This window comes from Peromyscus leucopus, chromosome 2 (genome assembly GCF_004664715.2).
Source record: "Peromyscus leucopus breed LL Stock chromosome 2, UCI_PerLeu_2.1, whole genome shotgun sequence".
NCBI lineage: Eukaryota > Metazoa > Chordata > Mammalia > Rodentia > Cricetidae > Peromyscus > Peromyscus leucopus.
Window position 1 is genome coordinate 134,111,039 of NC_051064.1, and position 23,209 is coordinate 134,134,247.

At 49.0% G+C, this 23,209-nt stretch overlaps 2 protein-coding genes across 2 annotated transcripts in view; both read left to right on the forward strand.

Moving 5' to 3' along the window:
• The first annotated feature begins 11,797 nt into the window (after window positions 1-11,797).
• On the forward strand, window positions 11,798-12,269 carry LOC119087458. Its single transcript, XM_037203037.1, has one exon. It carries the CDS (start codon window positions 11,810-11,812, stop codon window positions 12,191-12,193), a length of 384 nt encoding a protein of 127 aa, XP_037058932.1. The 5' UTR covers window positions 11,798-11,809; the 3' UTR covers window positions 12,194-12,269.
• The window catches only part of Slc9a1 (solute carrier family 9 member A1), a 58,061-nt gene continuing 46,695 nt past the window's right edge, over window positions 11,844-23,209 (forward strand). Inside the window, exon 1 of the mRNA XM_028888112.2 lies at window positions 11,844-12,960. Coding sequence (XP_028743945.1) covers window positions 12,597-12,960 — 364 coding nt within the window. The 5' untranslated portion in view covers window positions 11,844-12,596. The remainder of the gene's footprint in view (window positions 12,961-23,209) is intronic.

Genomic DNA, 23,209 nt, shown 5'->3' on the forward strand with positions numbered 1-23,209 from the left:
GCAGTTTCAGGATAGCCAGGGCTACACAGAGAAACCCTGTCTCAAATGAACAGACAAACAAACAAATGAAGAAACTAGTGAATGAAATAACGGCATTTGAAGGACAGGTAACTCTTGTCCCCAGGAAATGGAGGGAAGAATGATGAGTATTCCCGGGAGAGAATCATAAGATAATTTAGTAGCAGGCATGTTGATAGGAGTTGATATTACCAGCACTTAAGTAGCCGGGTGGTGGTGGCACATATCTTTAATCCCAGCTCTTAAGAGGCAGGCGTGTAGATGTAACCAACTGTCTTATTAAATAAGAAACACAGAACCAATGTAAAAGAGAAAGCCGAGAGGTCATAGCTCAGAGCTAAAATCTCACCCTTCCTCCTACAGTGGTCCCAGCTTCCCCAAAGAGAGCTATTTCCCTGTGTGTAAGTCGTTTCATAGTCATTCTGCCTTCTCATTGGTTGTAAACCCAAACACGTGACTGCCTCGTCACTGTCTGTATGTACAGCCCCCCAGGTCTTAAAGGCGTATGTCTCCAATGCTGGCTGTATCCCTGAACACACAGAGATCTATGGGATTAAAGGCGTGCGCAGCCACCGCCGCCACCGCCACCACCACCACACTCTGTCTATGGCTCTAATAGCTCTGACCCCTGGGCAACTTTATTTATTAACATACAATCAAAATCACATTTCAGTACAATTAGAATACCACCACACAGGCGAATTTCTGCGAATTCAAGGCCAACCAGGTCTACAAAGTGAATTCCAGGGACAGCCAGGGCAGTTACACAGAGAACTCTGTCTTGAAAAAAAAAAAAAAAAAAGAGGGAGACTCACCAATTTGAGGCCAGCATGGGCTATGTAGTAAGAACCCATCTCAAAAAAAGTAATCAAATTAAAAAAAAAAATTTTTTTTTGGTGTTTTGGGGTTTTTTTTGTTGTTGTTTTGTTGTTGTTTTTAGCTTGAGAACTATTTCATTTAGAAGAAAAACAACAGGGTAGGGACTTGGGCACAACAGCGGGCAAACTGGGAACCTCAGCAGCTGCCCGGAGAAGGGAGTTGGAGAAGAAGAAGCCAGCAAGGTTTAGCAGCCGCAGGACTGAAGGGTGGCGTGGCGGAGCTTCAGGGAAAGTGAGGAAGGACAGCCTGCGTGCCTGGGCTCTAGCCAGTGTCAAATGGAGGCAGGAAGAAGATGAAGAGGAGAAGGAGGAGGAGAGTTATGTTTTCCTGAGTGAGTCCAGACTCAGATGAGCCGGAAGATTCTACACAGCTATGGGGTAGCTTTGGAAGCAACTGCCAAAAAAGGATTTAAAATTAAAAGCCTGAAGGACGAAGTGAACCTCCAGGCAAAGACAACTGCCTTCACAGGTGGCTCAGCCTTTTCCCAGCAGGGCGGAGTCCCTGAGTCATTGTCTTCCAGTCAAAGAAACCATGTTGAGGTGGCTTCGCTCCAGGGCTGCTCAGCCTCAGTTGTCAGCGGGAACCGGAGCTCTCAGGACCTTAGGTGAATTGGTGCTCTTTGTTTTCCGGCTCACTTGTTTGACTGACCCCTCCCGGAGCCCAGATATACCAGTCACATGACAAGATCACAGAGTTGTGGGGCTAACCCTTTGTACAGAATATACCTGTTTGCTTTCTTAAAAACAAAACAGGGCTGAAGAGAAGGCTCAGTGGTTATGAGTATGTATGGCTATCCCAAATGACCTGGGTGCGATTTCCAGCACCCACGTCAGGTAGCTCCCGACTGCCTGGAGACCTCTGGCCTCCTCAGGCACCCACACTCACATAAACAAACACTTATACACCTGATTAAAAAATGAACAAATCTAGCCGGGTGGTGGCGGCGGTGGCGCACACCTTTAATCCCAGCACTCGGGAGGCAGAGGCAGTCGGATCTCTGTGAGTTTGAGGTCAGCCTGGTCTACACAGAGAAACCCTGTCTTGAAAATCAAAATAAAATAAAATAAATCTAAAAAACAAACAAACAGAAAACCAACCAAACAACAACAAAACTGAGAAAGATTTCCTTTAGGACGTAATCAAGTAGGAAAGCGTTATCTCCAGGTTCAGCATTGCCTCCTACAGGAATCTCAAAACGTCCTCAGGGAATGGGGAAGCAGGCTCAGATTCTATATGCACTGCTCGCTAGTCTCTCTCACTACCTGTAAGTCCTCCAGCAAATTGAGTTTATAAGAATAAACAGGGCCGGGCAGTGGTGGCACACGCCATTAATCCCAGCACACGAAAGACAGAGGCAGGTGAATCTCTGTGAGTTCAAGGCCTCTTTTTTTTTTTTTTTTTTTTAAAGATTTATTTATTATATATACAGCATATATGACTGCAGGCCAGAAGAGGGTACCAGATCTCATTACAGATGGTTGTGAGCCACCATGTGGTTGCTGGGAATTGAACTCAGGACCTCTGGAAGAGCAGTCAGTGCTCTTAACCTCGGAGCCATCTCTCCAGCCCCGAGTTCAAGGCCTCTTTCAGGCAGACAAATTGTACCCGTAGGCAGAGGGTGGCAACAGCTTGGGCGCTGCCATCCCCAGCTTCCTGTAGGTCTCCTGTGATTTCCCTCCACCCTGACCACACAACCAAAGCAGTCTCTCTGTGTGTACCACCTGTGAGAACTGTCTTACTTGGACCAAGTCATTTGATTTCTCTTGGAATCTCACAGGCATGAGAGCGGGGTACAGAGTTTTTAAAAGCTGTTCAGAATCACAGAATCAAAAGAAGATGTGAAGACCACGGCTTCAGACAATGGCTTCCCCCCATTACCTATGCGTTCACCCAATAAATGCCAACTACATCCTGCTCCGTGCTCTCTTGTGGTTGTCCTTTAAGGCTGGGTCTCCTCACTCTGTAGCCAGGCTGGCCTGGAAGTTCCTGAATAGACCAGGCTGGCCTGGAAGTTCCTGAATAGACCAGGCTGGCCTGGAAGTTACTGAATAGACCAGGCTGGCCTGGAAGTTACTGAATAGACCAGGCTGGCCTGGGGGTTCCTGAATAGACCAGGCTGGCCTGGAAGTTACTGAATAGACCAGGCTGGCCTGGAAGTTCCTGAATAGACCAGGCTGGCCTGGAAGTTACTGAATAGACCAGGCTGGCCTGGAAGTTACTGAATAGACCAGGCTGGCCTGGGGGTTCCTGAATAGACCAGGCTGGCCTGGAAGTTACTGAATAGACCAGGCTGGCCTGGGGGTTCCTGAATAGACCAGGCTGGCCTGGAAGTTACTGAATAGACCAGGCTGGCCTGGAAGTTACTGAATAGACCAGGCTGGCCTGGAAGTTACTGAATAGACCAGGCTGGCCTGGAAGTTACTGAATAGACCAGGCTGGCCTCCAACTCCCAGCAATCCTCTTGCATCAGCCTCTCAAGCAAATGGGATCGGGCATGGGTCACCATGCCTGCCTTTACCTGGGGTCCCTCTTAAGTCATAGTGAGACAGATGAGTAACCAGTGAAGCCGAGGGAGGGGAACAACAGAGAACTTGAAATGTGCTTTACCAGAGACCGGGACCAGTGTGCAAACATGATGGAAAGAGGAAGTGACCAGTGTACCTGGAAGCATAGGGAGAGACAGCTTCACAGGGAAGGTTTCCTCTGCTTTACAGCACTAAAGACATTTAAACACTTGCCTGGAAACAAAGGGAAGAGGAATGTTGGAATTTGAGGCAAACAGGAAATGTAGATAAATGTCATGAGAACTGATTGTCACTGGGGCATGAGCAAGTCATGGCTGGGTGTTCAAAGGGTACTTTCTTCTTCTTCTTCTTCTTCTTCTTCTTCTTCTTCTTCTTCTTCTTCTTCTTCTTCTTCTTCTTCTTCTTCTTTTTCTTTTTGTTGTTGGTTTTTCGAGACAGGGTTTCTCTGTGTAGTTTTGGTGCCTGTCCTGGATCTTGCTCTGTAGTCCAGGCTGGCCTCAAACTCACAGAGATCCACCTGCCTCTGCCTCCTGGGTGCTGAGATTAAAAGCGTGCGCCGCCGCCGCCACGACCACCACCCGGCTTCAAAAGATTTTTTTCAAAAACACAATAAACAAAGGAGACAAATACAATGGAGGAAAAGAATAAAGGAAATGATGTACAAATGTAACTAATTTCTTTACATTTTATTCACTTTTATTTTATGAGCATTGGTGTTTAGTCTGCGTGTATATCTGTGTGAGGGTGTTGGATCCCCTGGAACTGTTACAGAAAGTTGTGAGCTGCTATGTGGGTGCTGGGAATTGAACCTGGGTCCTCTGTAAGGGCAGACAGTGCTCTTAACTGCTGAGGCATCTCTCTGGCCCCCAAGTGTAACTAATTTAAACTTTAAAACTTATATAGGGAGCTAGAAGTGTAGCTCTGTGGTAAATGCACTTGCCTGCAAGCCTAGTGACGTGCTTTCCTTCCCCAGGACCCGTATGGTGGGAAGGGACAGATGAATCCTGATCGTTGTCTTCTGATCCATGTACCCACACACATACATGCACGGGCACACGTACACACACTAAATAAATAAACAAATAAGTAATAACAATAAAACAAAAGCATAAACATCTAATTCATGGCACAGGACTTGAGTACATTGAAATTCAAAATGGTTGTCTAAGAGAAGAGAATCGTGACTAATGTGTAAATTGCACCTAGAGCTCAGTAGAAACCAAAGGGAAGCAAATGAGTTGCAACACAGGCAAAAGATGAAAACGTTCCTGTGAGAGGCACGCCCGCCCTGCAGCAAATATCACAAAACGGTCATTGGTGACCAGGGAAATAAAAATGAGAGTCACCAGATACTGCTTCCATGGGCTAGTGAATGGAAAGGGGAAAATTATTATCTTTATATTAGAGAAATGAAGTATCTCCTTATTAACACGTGGCAGTGGAATACTGCCCAGGATAAGGCACAGGTATGGTGTGGCCTGGGGCACAGTTTGATGAGAAAGTTACTGCATTTCTGTGGCATTCTTCCCAGACTATGACTCAAGTTAGGAGGAAAATGTCAGGTATAAAAAAAAAAAAAATTCGAGGGCATTCTACAAAATACCTAACAAGTACTTTCAAAAATTTACAGTGTGTGTGTGTGTGTGTGTGTGTGTGTGTACGTGTGTGTACGAGCATGTGCCATAACCACAAGTGGAAGTCAGAGGACAACTTTCTAGAGTTGGCTCTCTACCATGTAGGTTCTAGGGATCAAGCTCAGGTTATCAGGCTTGGTGGCAAGAGCGTTTGCCCACCGAGTCATCTTGCCAGTCCCGAACTCGTATTCTTGAAGACTGTCAATCATAGAAACAAGGAAAACTGAAGAATAGTAACATTCCAGAGGGAACTGAGGAGATGTGAGGACCTAACACAAGGTGATGTCTTGGTTGGGATCCTGGAGCAGAAGGGGAACCAGTGAATCCAAATACAGTAAGGAAGCTTCATTAGTAATACTATGCTGCCAGAGCCGGAGTCATTGTGAGCCCTGCCCTGCTCTTGCAGAGGACCTGAGTTTGATTCCCAGCATCCAGGTGAGGATGCTCATAACCACATGTAACTTCATCTTCCTGTCTCAGACTTTCAAATCCTGTGATTACAAGCATGAGCCACCATATTACACTGACTTAAAAAAATATTTTTTTTAATAAATGTGGTTTTTTTTTTTTTTTTTTTTTTTTTTTTTAAGGTTTATTATGTATACAGTGTTCTGCCTGCGTGCCAGAAGAGGGCACCAGTTCTCATTACAGATGGTTGGGAGCCACCATGTGGTTGCTGGGAATTGAACTCAGGACCTCTGGAAGAACAGCCAGTGCCCGCTGAGTCATCTCTCCAGTTCCCCCCCCCCAAAAAAAAAGATTTATGAAAATCGTGTGTGTGTGTGTGTGTGTGTGTGTGTGTGTGTGTGTGTGTGTGTGTGTCAGAGAGAGAGAGAGAGAGAGAGAGAGAGAGAGAGAGAGAGAGAGAGAGAGATATCAGGTATGTGCAAGTGTGAGTGCAGGTGCCCTTGGAGTCCAGAAGAAGGTTGAAATTACAGACAGTCGTGAGCCACCTGATGTGGGTACTGGGACTCAAACTCGGGTCCTTTGCAAGAGTAGCGCTCACTCTCAACTACCGAGCCGCCTCTCCAGCCCTCCTTGCCCCGCGTTTTTGTTTTTGTCGTTGTTTTTTCTTTTGATACAGCGTCTTACTGTGTCAACTAGAATGGCTTCAAACCCATGGACATCCTCCTGCCTCAGCCTCCTTTAGTCTTTGCAATCATCGTACACTAACATGACACTATCCACTTGATCTATCCATGGACCAATGGGGAGACAGAAACAAACATGACTTACATCTGCACACTGTGATGCACAGCGGTTGACCGGACCCTCTGCTGGCATGTGCGTTATCATGAGGTGGCCACAGCTATAGCCGTTTCATAACATTCCCAGCACCTTTAATGAAAGGATTCAAGTGTTTGATTGAGTGTTTTGGGGAGAGGATGTGACCTAAGTGCGGAGAGCGAGCACACAGGGCCCACAGGAAAGGTCTGCAGACATTTCTTCTGGGTCAAGAGCAATGATATGATAACAAGTGAGGACATACACACACAAATTTTTTTTTTTCAAATACTGCACTTTATGTGGTGGTTTGAGTAGATATGGCGCCCATAGACTCATGTGTTTGTCTGGCCCACAGAGAGTGGCACTATTAGGAGGTGTGGCCTTGTTCGAGGAAGTATGTCACCATGGAGGCGGGCTTTGAGGTCTCCTCTGCTCCAGCTACTCAGTATGGCACATAGTCTCCTTCTGCTGCATGTGGATCAAGATAGAGAACTCTCAGCTCCCTCTTCAGCACCCTGTCTGCACACTGTCATGCTTTGTGCCATGACAATAATGGACTAACCCTCTGAAACTGTAAGCCAGAGTTGCTGTGGGCACAGTGTCTCTTCATAGCACTAGAAACCGTAACTAAGACACTTTATATTATTGTGATGCCAGGATTGAACCAAGAGTCCTCAGCAAGCTAGGCAAGCACTCCCACTGGACAGTACATTTTAATGAATGATCTTTAACAAGATAATGCTTATTCAGAAGTATTAGGTTCAGAGCAAGTGACGCAATGGCAGGACCAATCTCATCAATGCGAGGGTCTTCCTTCTAGCCTGTCCATTGTCTCTGCGATCGTGTGTACAAATTCACAGGGTTCTTTGTTTTGTTTTGTTTTTGTTTCTTGAAACAGGATTTCTCTGTGTAGCTTTGGAGCCTTTCCTGGAACTCACTCTATAGATCAGGCTGGCCTCGAACTCACAGAGATCTGTCTGCCTCTGCCTCCCCAGTGCTTGGATTAAAGGCATGTGCCACCACCGCCGCCATCACCTAGCTAAATTCACAGGGTTCTTCATCAAGGTTTCTCCTGCATATGAACACTCAGAAGGCTGAGGTAGGAGGACCATGAGTTTGATGTTTACCTGGGTTACCTTAGAGAAGTCCTAGAGCAAAAAATTCAAGCATTCAAACATGGTGGTGCACACACGTGGTCCCAGCACTTGGTGGGGAGATGGTGGGAAGGTCGTCTTCAGCTACTCAGGGAGTTTGGAAGTCAGCCTGAGCTACAGCAATTCTGTATCAAAATGAACTAAATAAGCTGGGAGTAGTGGTCAGACCTTTAATCACAGCACTTGAGAGGCAGAGGCGGTGGTTCTCTGTGAGTTCAACGCCAGCCTGGTTTACATAGGGAGTTCCAGGACAGCCAGGGCTACATAGTGAGACCCTGTCAGTCTCGGGGGTGGGGGAGTGGGGGAAACAAAGAGACAAACAAAAAAACCCAAACAGACACAAAAGTCTAAGTTCAGGACTTCAAGGCATATGGGAGAAACGATAAGTGACAAATTTAGGTGGTACCTGCCGGTACTGCTCCAAAGCTTATGTACATTTCCTAATTACCTTACCGTGAGCTTGGCACTATTGTGCAGCATTACTGTGGAAGAAACTTGGAGCAGACACTGATGACTCCAGGCCTTCTAACTAGCCTGTGGTGGTGCTGGGACAGGGTCTGGACAGTAATCATCTGTTAGGCAGCCCCAAAGCCTCCTGGGACTGTGCCCTAGCCACAGGCTGTCCCAGGATTATTTCCTGATCCTGTCAAGTTTTTATAACCTTCTCTCTATCCTAGGGGGCCTCACAGGTGGTATTTCCTGGTCCTCCTCAAATCTGCCCTCTCTTGAGCTGGCAGCCAAAGGTTTACTGAGGGCTGAAGAGAGGGAGAGGAGGATCAGGGTGCACCGGTGACTGGCTGTCTGGACTGGAAAGTACTGGAAAGTTTCTGGCTCTGCCTTTTCTTCTTTTTATTAATCTACACTGAGTCTGTGGTGTAGATTAAAGCCTGGCTGTAAATCTTAACACTGCTTCCTCATAGCAATGCAATCTTAGGTAAACAGCTTCAAGAATCCAAACTCTGCTTTTCCATCCATAAAGTGAGAATGAGAAGAATCACGACTGTGCTGTGCTCATTCTTGGCTATACAGCAAGACTTTGATCATTGACAAACATGGGCAGTTGATTTTCAATTCTCAGTGACTGAACGACTGTGACGCATTATTGATTCTGATCTTCTGGGGTTTTAGTACGAAGAATGGAACCCAGGACATTTTGTATGCTAGGCAAGCATTCCACCACTGAGCTATGCCCCCAGCCATCTTTTATATAATTTTATTTTATTTTTTGTGACAGTGTTTCTCTGTGTAGCCTTGGCTGTCCTGGAACTTACTCTGCACACCAGATGGGCCTCAAACTCACCTACCTCTGCCTCCCAAGTGCTGGGATTAAAGGAGTGTACCACCGCTACCTGGCTGCATATATATACATATACATACACACACACACACACACACACACACACACACACATAATTTTATTTTGATATAGGTTCTCACTAAGTTGCTCAGGCTAGTCTTGAGCTCACTCTGTAGGCCTGATTGGGTTGAACTTGCAATCCTCTTGACTCAGTCTCCAGAGAAGCGGCGATTACAGGCCTGAGCCAGCACCAGACACCAAGCCTGGCTGATTCTGATCCTTGACCTCTTCGCTTATCTCCATTGCAGCTAACGTTTGCCTTTCATCTGTTCCAGTGTTTTCTTAAAGTGCTAGAGATGAACCCAGGGCCTTGCTCATGCTAGGACATCTGCTCCCATAACACTCTCTGAAGCTTCCCCCCTTGTGTGTGTGTGTGTGTGTGTGTATAGTATATGCACACACGTGTAGTGTGTGCAGGTGCAGAAGCCTTGCACACGCAGAGGACGTCAGGTTTCCTGCTCTATCATTTTGTCTTAGTAACTGAGATGGAGTTTCTCACTGAACCTGGAGGCAGCTGGTGGCCAGCAGGCCCCAGCAATCCTTTTGTCTTGTCCTCCACAGTGCTAGGGTTAAACGTGTGTGGGGAGACTTGGCTTTCTTTCTTTCTATTTTATTTTATTTTAAATGTGATAGCTGGGGATTTGAATGCAGTTCAATGGGAATTTGAACCCACTAAAGCCATCTCTCCAGTCCGATTCTGGAGTCTTTTTTTTTTTTTTTTTTTTTTTTGGTTTTTCAAGACAGGGTTTCTCTGTGTAGCTTTGGAGCCTGTCCTGGATCTCGCTCTGTAGACCAGGCTGGCCTCGAACTCACAGAGATCCGCCTGGCTCTGCCTCCTGAGTACTGGGATTAAAGGTGTGTGCCACCATGCCTGGCTCTGGATTCTTTTTGGTCACCTCCCAGTGTCTGAAACTATCCCTGGAAAAATGTGAGGTTCAGAAAAGTCAGTAATGTTTTTACACTTAGTTGTCATATCATACTCTTGTGATTTGCAAGTATTGTTTTCTGGAAGGATTTCATATCCACAGGAAAATGCATAAAGTCGGGAGGTGGTGGCGACACCTTTAATCGCAGCAGAGGCAGAGGCAGGCAAATCTCTGTGAGCTCCAGGACAGCCAGGGAGGGCTGTTACTCAGAGAAACCCTGTCTCAGAAAAACAACAAACAAACAAAACCAAAAAGTGCACAAACTCAGAGTGCTTGGTGAGCTCCCACGATGTAGCTGCTTTTGGGAATCTTGGTGCAGACAATCTGACGAAGGAACGGGACACTGTCAGGACACAGAAGCTCATTTTGAGCTCTTGAGCCGCCACCCAGTCACTGTCTCCACGACCACTCCATGCCCCATGCCTGTGTTGCTAGCCCAGCCTTGTCGACAGGTCCAGAAGACTTGTCAAACTAAAATGAACCCCTCTAAGATTGGCTTGACTTTCTTGGCTTTAACTAACCCTTCTACAGCACAGAACAGCATTTCAATAATTTCAAAAATTCTCAGTTTGCCAGGTGGTGGTGGCCTACACCTTTCATCCCAGAACTTGGGAGGCAGAGGCAAGTGGATCTCTGTGAGTTCGAGGCCAGCCTGGGCTACAGAATGAGTTCCAGGACAGCCAGGGCCACACAGAGAAACCCTGTCTCGAAAAGCCAAAAAAGGAAAAACCAAATTCTCAGTCTGGGCTCAGTGGTAGAGTGCTTGCTTAGCATAAGCAGGGTTCTGTGTTCAAATCCTACTACTTAGGATAAAATGATTTCCAATGATTGCACCATACAGATGTAATTTCTTGAGCTTTCCAAATTCCAGTCATCACCATTCATTCAAACTTCAGTTTCAGCTGTGTGTGGTGGTACACAGTAATCCCACTTGAGAGGCAGAGGCAGGAGGATTGCCAGAAATTAGAAGTCAGGCTGGGCTACATGGCAATACCCTGTCTCACAAAACAAAGAAGGTGCCATTTTTGGAAGCTGGGTTCTGCCTGCAGGTAATAAAAATCATTCTTTACTCTTTAAACCAATCAAACAAATAAATAGACTCTTAGTTTTTTGTTATTTCACTACTGCTATGGGTGGAAACGTGCCCTTTCAAAAGGAGTTGAAGTCTTACCCCTGCCCACCCCTCAATGCCTGTGAATATGGCCTTATTTAGATGAGCACCTTTTTCCTCTCTTTGAGACAGACTCTCCCTATGTACCCCAGACTGGTCTGGAACTCACTTTGTTACACAAGCTGAACTCTAGTCGAAATTCCTCTTTCCTTAGGCTCCCAAGTGCTGGCAGTTATGGGTGTGGGAGCCACTGCTCGTGGCTTAGATTGGACTTTTGAAGTTGATTAAGCTTAGGTAAAGTCATTAGGGCAGATTCCTAATTCAATTTGACTGGAGTCCTTATAAAAGGGAACATTTGGACCTAGAGACAGAGACAGGCAGGTTGGAGTTAGGCTGCCACAGTCAAGGGAACCCAATACACTGCCAGCAAAGCACCAGTCAGTGGGATGCAGTAACAGATTTCTGCTCACACAGCCCTTAGCACAAACCTACCCTGGTGAGCCTCTATCTCCATTGCAGATTTCTAGTCCACCCTTATTTATTTACTTATTTAACTTATTTTGTGGCGCTGGGCATTGAAATCAAGGCTTTGCAAATGTAGGCAGGCACTCTGCCTCCTAACCACGATCCTGCTCCTATCCCTTTCATTCTAAACATTTCACATAGATTACTTCACCTAGCCATCACGTTACCCGTTTGTTATAACTACTTATCTCCATGTTACAGTTGAGAAAGCTGTGAAACAGAGAAGCTAAGTAACTTGCTCAAGGTCACGTGGCAATGAGAAAATACTTTGAAGACAGTATAGTATTTCATTCGTGTTAGACTGTACTTTTTTTTTTTTTTTTCCCCAGTCTGGGTCTCGGCTTCCTCTTCTTACGTGATACTTCCTTCCCTCGGCGACAGGGGCCGCTGCACCGCGCGGCCGCTGACAGGTCTCTCTAGCCCGCCGCGCCGGCTGCTCGTTGGTGCCTATAAATGGCTGCGCTGTGCTCAGCGAGACATCAGTCCGCTGCCGCGGGACTGGGGGCCGTGTTAGGGCTGGAGGTGGAGCTGGAGCTGACCGTGAAGGAGCTGCCGCTGGGCCGGGGTGCACCACTGCACTGCACCGGGGTCTCAAGGAGGGGTGTGTTGCTGCTGGCTCACTGCGAGCCGCCTCCAGCCTGCGCCGAGGCGCCTTCCCGCCAGGCCGCCTGCCTCCGTCTTCCGCCTCCCTCCATTTCCCCGGAATCTCAAGCCCGGCGCGCTTGGACCCTGGCTCTCCTCTGGGTGGGGAAGCCTCAGCCTTTTTCCGGCTTTACTCCTTCCAGCCTTCTCTCTCCTTTTCCTGCAGTGGGTCTCACCCTTTTCGGTCCCCTCTAGCACAGGCTCCTTACCCCTTCCGTTTAGCCGAGTTCCAGCACCCCGGTGATTTTCCTTTGCTAAAGGTCCCATCCTTCCTTCCTCCTTTCCCCTGCCGGTGGTCCAGCCTATTCTGGCCCTTCCTCTTTCTTTAGGACGCTGTTTCCTCGGTTGCCTTCTCCCAGCCTGGAGTTCTAGATCTTTTGGGTTTCCTCCTTAGTTCCTCCAAGGTACTTGTCCCTTTTTTTTCCAGCTGGACTTTCAGATCGTGAATCTCTGGAAAACGAAAATACCTCTCTAAACATGAACTTTTCCTAGAGACTGCTCCAGTCTCTCTCTTCATCCGCAGACTCCTTGCTACCTATGTCCCAGGTCTTACACTCACTTCCCTAAGGGCTGAGGCCTCCCAGGCTGAGGGAACAGCATGATGCTCCGGTGGTCTAGCGTCTGGGGACTTTCTCCACCTCGGATCTTCCCCTCCTTGCTGCTGGTGGTTGCCTTGGTGGGACTGTTACCTGTTCTCAGGAGCCATGGCCTCCAGCCCAGCCCTACTGCCAGCACCATCAGAGGTTCTGAACCACCACGGGAACGCTCAATTGGGGACGTCACCACTGCTCCATCGGAGCCCCTCCACCGCCCAGACGACCACAACTTGACCAATGTATACATTGGACATGGCGCTAATTCACTTCGAAAGGCCTTTCCAGTCCTGGACATTGACTACTTACACGTGCGCACACCGTTCGAGATCTCCCTCTGGATCCTCCTGGCCTGCCTCATGAAGATAGGTAAGTCAGAGGTGTGTGATGGTGCCGCCGCTGCCGCCACCACCACCAGATAGGTGAGCTTCTTGCCCCATTTCTTACCAGATGTGGCTGCTCGGGATCTGAATGAACCCCTCCTGTGATATAGGCATCCTCCTTTTTATGTTTGGTCCTTAAACTCTGACTCTGGCTATGTGATCTGGTGGGACCTTCCAAGATGAGAGCTGGAATTATGTAGGGGGAAGGAAGGGACCAGGAGAATGCACAGCATTTGAAGATGGGATGCTTCTCATACTAGGTAGTTTCAGTAAAGCTTCCAAGGCTTGGCAGGTCTCATGGCTTGGATCGGACCTAGAGAGAAGCCGCTGCTGAGCTGTGTGTGAGACAGGAGGATCTTTTAGCAAGTGGCACTTTCTGCCCTGTCAACAGGAACCCGTGCGATTTATGACCTTCTTCGTGAGAGGGTGCTTCAGGACTTGGCCTGTCTAAGGATTTTGTATATCCTAAGAGACCAGGTATGGGAGACTTAGGAGTGTGGTAGAACATCAGGGATCACCAGAGTCTCATTTTCCTTCATCTCCAGAGTAGTACCTGTCAGCTTTGCCTACCAAGGCTGGTCAGATGCCCGAGGCAGGTTCCAGACCAGAAATGCCAACCATTATCCAGTTCATAGGCATTTCTAAAGGCCATTTTGGGGTGGCAGGAAAGTGGAGGAAGTTGAGGTTTGGTTCAGGTTTGTACCTGACTGATCGGAGATGTTGACTACTCAATGAAGGAGAAGGGGTAGGGAAGAGCTAGGTCTAAAGAGATTTCAGAATATTCTTTTTGGAAGAAGGGCATGGAAAAGCTGTTCCCTCCCCAAGGGTTGGGCACCGTGCCCAGCCTGAGCACCCTGTTCTGCTGGGTGATTGGTGGAGTTCTCCAGAGGCCGCAGAGCCCAGAAGTCCCTGGAGGTGGTGTCTAGGGGGCTTTGCAAGCTGCCTTACGTTTTTCAGTCCATTTTCAGCTAACTGTGAAAGGCACAAGGTACTGGGACTCTGCTCCCCTCTATACTTGAGATTTGGGCTTTGAGGAGTTAGAGACTGAGTGGGAAGCCTTGCAGCTTTCCCAAGGACACCGTTGCCAGACTGGTGTGCCCGGGGCAAGCTGCGGGAACTGACTGATGCCTCTGTTTTGATAGATCCAGGAGCTGGCTTCCCAGCGCAGGGCTTTGGTGCTGAGGCATTATAGTGGCGGCAGAGTTTGGCCGTGGAGTTGGGCCATCCGCACCTATACCCTGATGGCATCCAGCTTCCTGGAAAAAAGTCAAGGACTGAGCAAGGGGAACCCTGTGTACAGATTCTCACATAAATGCACGACCTTGAACAGCTGGGCCTTTCCTGAAGGTCTTTCTTTCTTGTGAAATAAGAATCTGAATTGCTGTTTATCTCTATCGATTGAGTCATGGACCTTGTGTCTGTATTTGCTGTAAGAACCTGAAGTGACCGTGATATGTCATTTGTCTGGAGGAGATACGAGACTTTTTAAGTGCTGTCTGTAAATTAACACCTCCCTTCTGCCCACTCGTGTCCCAGTGTCGGGAGCTGGTACATACACTGCAGATCTCTGGCTGCTGCTGGTAGGACCAAAAAGACCCCTCTGTGGAAACTTTTTCCCTGCAGCCCGGATGTAATAGCTTGTCCTAAGGGGCCCCGACTGGGCCTGACCTGCTTTGTCAGGTGTGGAGTCCGAGACCTGGGCAGGAAAGCAGGGTCGGGGTGCTGGCAAGAATATCAGTCAGGAAATGGAGTTCCCATCTCCCCTCCCGCTGTGACCTTGACCAATCATGCCTCCTTAGCCACGTCTGACATTTCTGTTGTTGCTCTGATTCTGGAAACCCCGGTAAAGCTCCTAACCTTGGACCTCAGTTTTCCTGTCATAAAATGGGAAGACTGGGTATGATCCCCCTTTGCAGTCCCAAAGGCCTGAGTATCTGGCTGGGAAAGGCAGTTTTCTGTTTCTGACAACAGGAGCCTTGGCACCAGGCCAGCCTGGGGCTAAAGGGGAGAGGGAATGTGAACAAAAGATCTCAAGGGTCCCGTTCAGATGGGGACAGTAGAAACCAGTTCTTCACCTTCACCGTGTAGCATTAAGGTTGGATTTGAGGTTGCAGTGTAGAAAGCGCCTACCATCCGGTGGTTTACATTCTCTGAACCTCAGTTTCTTGATCCTAAAGTGGGAAGTACAGGACAGAGTGTAGCTCAGTGGTAGAGAACATGTACGAAGTCCTGGGTTCCACTCCCAGTATGTGGGGGTGGGGGGCTAGTATCTAGCTGTAGTGTAGTGGTGTGATGCTGATGATGTAAATGAGTGCATATACAGTTGACTTTCTATATATAGGGAGTGCTTGGGGAGCAGCCACCGCCGCCGCTGTTAGTATTTTAGCCACCTAAGGCAGAAGCATCCCTACCTCCTATATCCTCTGAGACTGGAGCACGATATCCCTTAGCCCCGGACTGCCACCTGGTCCTTCCTTAAGGTCTCAGGGGTTTGGATAAGTCCACCTGACTTGATTCTCTGTCTGAACCCTGTGTAGCCCAGGCTGGCCTCTTCTTTCTCTTGCACTGCCTCCTTGGGCTGGTTGTGGGGAGAGGGGAGAGGGTGCCTTGAGGACAGGCTGGAGGCAGAGTAGTGTCCAACAACTATTTCAGGGTCTGGCCTGTCCTCTCCTCACCCCGGAGTGGGGAGGGGTCTTGGTGGAGTCCCCATCCTGTCAGCTGTGGGAGCTCCTTGCCAGGCGAGAGGCCCCTCTTTTACGAATGGAAAGTGCAGTGTGCAGTCTTCTTTCCCATCCTGCTTGTGTCCCAGAGCCCAAAGGGGAGCCTTGTGGAGACAGACATGGGGAGACAGGGCCAGAGTTAATGTTCTCATTGATGCCTCTGGGACTGCGGAGGTGACCTCGGGCCAGTCACTTCCCTGCTCTGGACCCTGTGTTTCTCTCTCTAGGAGTCTAGTCTTTTTCCTGGTGGGAGGAGGGTTAGTGGTTTAAGAGGAACTTAAATTATTAGGAGAACCAGAACTGGGAATGTAACTTAGTTGGCAGAGTGCTTGCCTATCATACCTGAGGTCCTGGGTTTGATTCCTAGCACTGCATAAAGCAAGTGTGATAGTAACACACTGTCATCTCAGCACTTGGGGGTGAGGAGGAAGATCAGAAGTTCAAGGCCATCCTCAGTTACAGAGTGAGTTTGAGGCCAGATACACAAGGCCCCATCTCAAATCCGTAAATAATAAATGTATGGCTGGATGAAGAATTGAGCGAACTGTGCTGAGACCTTTGGGTCGGGCCGTTCTCCTCCCCCCTCATGTACTGTGGTTTGGCTCTTGCATGAATTCTGCTTTGTCCCAGTTCATCTGACTCTCAGGGAGAAGCTCTCTGTACCCCAGCTCACCACTGGCAGCACCCCCTGTTGTCTGCCCATGTTCCTGACCTGGAGCCTCTGGCAGAGGTTCAGATGCCTATAAAGCAGGTATTCATTCATCTTGTCCCCTGATTAGGGACAACAAAAGACTTCTTTTGTCTCTTTACATCGTATGATGTTTTGGTTTTGGTCCTTGCAAGGTATATGCTGCCGTTTCCTCCTTAGGACGAGTTTGTGAATAGAGGGACTAGGGAATTATTATTGTCCACTTCACACAAGCAGATGTGAGCCTGGTGGTCTATAAAAGTGAGACCCGGCCCTACCTCTTCTACTTCTCAAAAGGAAGCTTAAAGGTCACCTTGAGGCTGTCTCAACCCCCGATGGGACTCCACAAAGAAAAATGACCTTTCTCTCCTGGGAAAAACAGCTGTCTGACTGGGATGGTATGAGGGAAGTCAGCCAGAAGCTCAGCATCTGGGCCAAAAGGCCTCAGGTAGTGTGTTTCCAGGTGTGCCAGGGCCTTTGGAGGGCCTGGGCTGGTCACATGATGCCCGAGACTCACCTTTCCTCTCACCTCAGCCAGTCCAGTCCAGCACCTGCAGCTGCGCCCTAAGGAAAGCCCTGGTGAAACCTTGCTTTGCTCTCTGCCCTTGACCCGTGTCTCTGGACTTGCCTTGCCTTATTAGTGAGCTGACCACACCATCTCACTTTCTGAGTGTGAGTCTGAGGTAGAGGTTGACTTGGGGTGTCTGGCTCACTATGTTGGCTTCTAGAGCTTATTAGACCGCCCCCCCCCCCCCCCCCCCCCCACGGAAGTCAGCTTTGTTACTGTACCAAAAATACTGAATAGAATCTGTGTATAGGAAGAGAAAGCTTATTTTGGTTCACAGTTTTGGGGTCTCACAGATTAGCTGGTCCATTGTTTGCCTACGGAAGGGGTGACACTTGATGGCAGGACTGTGTCTGGGAAACCCGAGCCAAGGAGAAAGATGAGATGCCATCATCCCCTCAAGGACATGCCATTGGACCGAAAGGCCTGCTAGGCCTCTTTCCTTACATTCCCACAACTTCCAGTAACACCACTCTGGGCCTCTGGGGACTGTTCCAGGTCCAGGTTGTCTTCCTAGCCCATGCCAGCCTGCGGCAGCTGCTCCCCCTCCCGCCCCTTCTCCCATACTGCTTCTCCCAGTCGGCATTAGGCCTGGCCTGCCCTGTACCATCTTCTGTTGTTGGGGAGTGTGTTCTAATAATAATTACCGTTTATCGAGGATCTGCAGAGCAGTGTCGGGGACTCCGTAAAAGTAATCTTACTTAATTCCCACTGAAGTCTTAATAGAGAAAGGCTGCCTCTGTTCTTCAGATGAGGAAACAGCTCAGGGGTTCTCGGCGACGCTGAATTGCTCTTCATTTTCTGTTGGTGTCTTGGCCTCCTGGCGGGGTGCAGCTGCGTTGACTGTCTCTCTCACCGCCCTCAGCTGGTGCATTAGGCGCTGTGTGGAGTGGTGGTCAGCTCCCTGCACCTGCACCTGACAGGCCTCCATCTGAGGGGGTGGCATGCCCACCATGGGAGCCCTCTTCCTACCCAAGAGAGCTGGAGGTGTTTTGTGTCCAGCTTTAGGCCTGTCCTCTAAGGCTGCTGAGCCTGTGTGGCTGCACACAGACCCTGTGCTGGCCTGAGTCTGTTCCTTGTTCACGGGTGTGTGTGTGTGTGTGTGTGTGTGTGTGTGTGTGTGTGTGTGTCCCACCTGGCTCCTCGCTGCAGCGGCTCTTAGCTGTCTGACGGAGCTTGCTTCTCTCCTGCTGGTCCAGAGGGTGACAATTGAAAGGGGATTTCCTTTAGCCAGAGGGGGTGGCTAGTCTTGTGACTCTGACCTCCTGACCTTGAGGAAGAATGTACCAGGCTGCTCTTAGTTGCCCTCAGGGCCCAGTGGCATCCTCTGAGAGGCACCCTCTGTGATGGGGGCAGGTGGCACAATTTTCTTTAGCTCTAGAGGCAGTAGTAGTAGTTCTTATTAGTACTGTGATTTGTTTCCAAAGCACTTGCATATACAATACTTAATTTTATCTTTTGTGGCTAAGGAAACTGAGTCTTGGGTTGGGACCTGCCTGAGGTAGGGGAAAGGAGTTGTTCCTGGACTGCTAGCCCAAGGTCCTGTCTTTTTTCCTGCCTGGCCAGCAAGCTGGGATTTTTTTTTTTTTTTTTTTTTTTTAAACAAACAGGGTTTCACTCTGTAGTCCTGGCTGGCCTCCGAGAGCTCTGCCTGCCTCTGCTTCCCAAGTGCTGGTGTTAAAGGTGTGCGCCACCACACCTGGCCACACTGGATGTTAGTAAAGTTCCAGCCAGCAATGGTGGCATAGGCCTTTTAAGTCCAGCACTTGGGAAGGAGGCAGAAACAGGCAGAACTCTGGGAGTTCAAGGCCAGATTGGTCTACATGGTGAGTTCCAGGACAGCCAGACCTTGTCTCCAAAATTAAAAAAAAAAAAAAGAAGAGATCCAAAGTGGCTTTAGGAGAGAAATGACCAGGTGCATCCATGTAGGTGACGTGGTGGCTGTTAAGAAGGCTAGCCTTCCCTCCCTTGGGAAGGGAGGGCTGTAGGTGTGGGTGCCCAGGGCAACGAGGCTTTCCCTGGCCTCCGATGTGCTCTGGAAAGTGCGCCACTGAAGTCAGACCGAGGCTTGCCTCCTCACCTCCCTAGCCTGCAGAGCAGCAAACCTTTGAGATGAGAGAGGGTGCTCCTCCTCTCTTCGGGTGGGGGGTGGGAGGCTCTCCCACCCCCCACCCGAAGGGAGAGGAGGAGGAAAGAAGTGAAGTTCATGGGAAACTGGCTAGAAGTGGGTGTGAGTGCAAGAGGTCTGACCTCAGATCAGGTTTTCTTTTTCTTTTGGTGTGGGGATTGAACCTGGGGCCTTGCCCGTGTTGAATGGGGTGGGGGTGGGGGGCGTCTCTACCACTGATTCACACCCCCATCCCCCAGCTCTGGTCTATGTCAATCCTCTGATTTTAGGCAAAGTACAGTATCTGAGCCCATTTCCCAATTCGTGATATTTTTGTTAAATGGTTGTTAATTTTATTTTTACTTTTTAGCTGTTTCTTATTAAACTCCTAGTTTAAAGACTGCTGGGTACTTGCACAGTTAAAAACATTGAAGCTTAGCTCTGGCCAACTTTGGAACCTGTGTTTTTTAGTGTCATATCTTAAGTTCAAAGGCCTTTTCAGTGTAGAAATTTCATTTTCCCCATAATCATTCTGCACTGGAGGGCTGAACGCCTTGGCAATTCTCTCTGGCTCAGTTTTTAAAAAGGGTTTAGGGAAAACTGACCCACTGCAAGGTCCACAATGAAGAACTAGTCCATCTCAGAGGTGGTGACATTCACACACACCCAGGAATGATGGGGACCTGGAGCTAAGGGGCCCCAGATGTCCTCTGGGAACAGCAGCCAGTACACAACCTGCAGCTGGGCTCCTTCCCTCCCGTCAGCCCCCCACCTGCGTTCCTTCTGCAGGCAGAGGAGCCTGGCTCAGCACAGGCAGGGCCTGGGTTACTCCTGAGTCATCAACCGCCCGCCCGCCCCTGTGGGCTCCTGCAGCTCTCTCTCCCTCTGCAAATGTCTGAGTCAGATGAGTCTCCCCAAGGTTGTCTGCACACACCGCACTGGGCCAAACCGTCTCTTTAGATGCCAATAAACATCAACTGATACTTTAGGCAGCCCGTGATTATATGTGGGTATTTTTAATCTTATGGGCTAATCTAATTTTAACTGAACTAAGTTTTGGGTTGGCCTGGATCAGTGGGCTGCCCCTGTTCTCTGGAATCATGCTGATTTCATTTCCTTCCACCTAAAGCTCATCCAACACGTAGGACTGGTTTTGGTGTTTATTGGGCCAGACTAAGCCCTGAATTCTAATAACTGCTTGCCAGAAATCAGGAGTCCCCGGATTATGGATTATCCCAGTACTTCCCAGAAATACACGTCTTCTGGTGCTGGAGGGCTAGGGTTCCTTCCCAGGCCTGGGGGTCCACTTACCTCCTAAACCAGAGTGGCTCATCTGTAATGAGAGGATTCTGTGTGAGACCAGCTCACTGAAGGAGGGGGGATGATATCACAGGTTTATGTGAGACAGCCCGAAGTTCACCGAAACAATGAATAGCTGACACCACTCGCATAGCCCGTGCGGCATGCCGGGTAAAGCTTGAGAAGGCTGTCTTTTGCGCTGGTCAGCCTGAAGAAAGAGAGGCAAGAAGAGGCACACCAGTGGTAGTCTGCCTGCAGGCTTTCAGCTCGTGGTCCTTCAGGCATTAGGAGAAGTAAAGCTGGGCCCTGCTCAGTAGGCGCTTCCAGTCTGCTCAGGACCGGACGAGATGAGACAAGACTTGACAAGGAGTGGATGTGTCTGAGGGCTGGGGAGACTCCTGGCAGAGGGCGAGTTGAGAGGGAGTAGGCAGTCCCTGAGGGCTGTGGTAGTAGAGGAGCCTTTCCAAAAAGATGAGGTGGAACCTGAGCAGAGTCCTGGAGGGGACAGAAGTAGAGCAACATGCTGTCCTTAGAAGCTGACCCCCATGAGGGCGAGTATGGAAGCCCCTTGAAGACAGGACCTGGGCTAACTTTCCCTCTGCCCTCTTGGAGCGCTCTCTCTCTCTCTCTCTCTCTCTCTCTCTCTCTCTCTCTCTCTCTCTCTCTCCTTTTTCTTTCTTTTCTCTCTTCTTTTTCTTTCTTTCTTCCTTTGTTATGGTGTCAGCAAAAGCCAGAAAAGCTGCTTGACAGATTGGAAGTGAGCGGTAACCCTGTGAGCATTCACTTTCTTATTTGTCTCTGGCACACAGAAAGGGCTCTGTAAATACTGGGGGATGAAGGAGGGAGGGAGGGAGGGGGCACATGACCGCCTTCCCTGTGGAGACAGGGTCCATACAGAGATTGGGGTACACTAGAGACCAGGTTGCTCAGAGAGGAGGAGAAAGGGAGTCCAGAGGCTCTTTGGTGGCCGCTGAATGGCAGGCCAGATATTTAACTGAAAGTGACTCAGGTGTCCGTTGGCATCTGAGTGATGCCGTGGTCGCTGCCTCCTCTGCATGGCTGTGATGCCGGTTGCAAGGACCTCTGCTCTGGGCTGGGTGGGGTGTCTCTGGGAGGATCTGGGTCTGTGTGGTCTGCCCTCAGTGTGTGTGTGAGTAAAAGTGAGCTACCAGAACCTCCACAGGGAGCTGCTGAGAGCGCTGATTGAATTAGGTTTTTCCTGAGAAGATTCCTCAAGCCATAAACTGCTCTATGCCTGAATTAATGAGACCAGCGGCCATAAACCACATAAGAAGGCATCTTGTTAATTTATAGTCATACCTGGACAGGTTAGTTATGGCTTCTCTTTGTTTGTATGTGGATTGGGTGTGGACTGGGGCCAGAATCTTCCTTTTGCAGCAGATTTATTTTTATACAAATAAAATAAGAGCAGCATAGTAAAATCCAACACCGGTCCAGGAGGGGATTAAGTAAAACGTGAACGTCTCCCTGCTTAGCTCCCTGACCACTCTCCTTCACCTCCCAGATGTTGCTGCTCAGCTCTGTTGTACGTCTTTTGCAGATTCCTCCACGCTTGTGTGAGCTTATGTGCATCTAGGGCAGATTTGGTTTTCCTGAAGCCACAGCTCCAGGCTGTGACCTGGGACTTGACCCCCAGTACTGACGCTGCCTCTTTTCAGCGTAAGTACTTTGGCTTTCTTGGACTTTGACTTTACTCTCCATTTCACTGTGAAGAGGCGCTGTGGGGGCCTTGGAATCGGGAGGGAGCCCCTGCTTGGGTCAGGCCAAGGCAGACTGAAACACTTGGTAGGGAAAGTCTACAAAGTTCATCCTTTGTGGGTCAGTCAGGGTTCCCATAGATAGATCTCAGGCCTCAAAGCACAGAATTCTCATGTATAGGTTCACGGTCATCTCCGATTCTAAGATTAAAGACATGGGTCCAGAGGAGAAGAACAGTGTGTCAGGAGGAGGCTCAGGCAGGGAATTGTGTGGTGCAGGGTGATGCTGGAATATGAGAGGAGATGAGAGAGAGAAGCTTCTGGAAGGAGATGGTCTGGAGAGGTGACCAGGGCACAGCCTCTCAAACTATGGGGTTTTGCAGCTGAATGTGGTCATGAAGCTTGATAAATTTCATAACAGTGGGTTTCCAAACATAACACCAAAAATTAGTTCAAAATCGAATGTGTCGTCGTCAGCCCAGGGGTCTGTCCAGTGCTCCTTCCCCTCTTCCCCTGGGCTGCGTTGTGCATCCTCACCAGAAACCCTGCTTTGGTTCCGAGTGTACAACGTGCTCCATTTTGCGGTGTGTGTGTGTGTGTGCAGTTGTGATGGCCACGAAAGCCATCACACACTGCTGGGAGCATCCTGGCTCCAACTCTAGACTATTGTGTCATTAATTGTAGTGGGGGTGGCTTTTCTTGTTTGAGACAAGGTACTAATGTATCCCAGGCTGTTCGCAAAGTTACTCCAAGGATGGCCGTGAACTTCTGCAACTGGCCTATGGAGTGCCGGAGATGAAACCCAGGGCTTCTCTTCATGCCAGATGTACCGTTTACTTTTCTATACCTGTGATAAAGCAGCATGATCAAAAAAGACTCATAGAGGAGGCTGGGGTTCCATTCTCAGCACCACGTGGTCTGTAATCCCAGCACTCAGGAGGCAGAGGCAGGGGCAGGTGGATCTGTGAGTTCAAGGCCAGCCTGGTCTACAGAGTTTCAGGACAGGCTCCAAAACTACAGAGAAACCCTGTCTCAAAAAACAAAAACAAACAAACAAAAAACAAGCAAAAAACCCCCCACAAATAAATAAATCTTTAAAAAATGACTTATACCAGAAAGAGGTTTTTTTTGGCTTCTG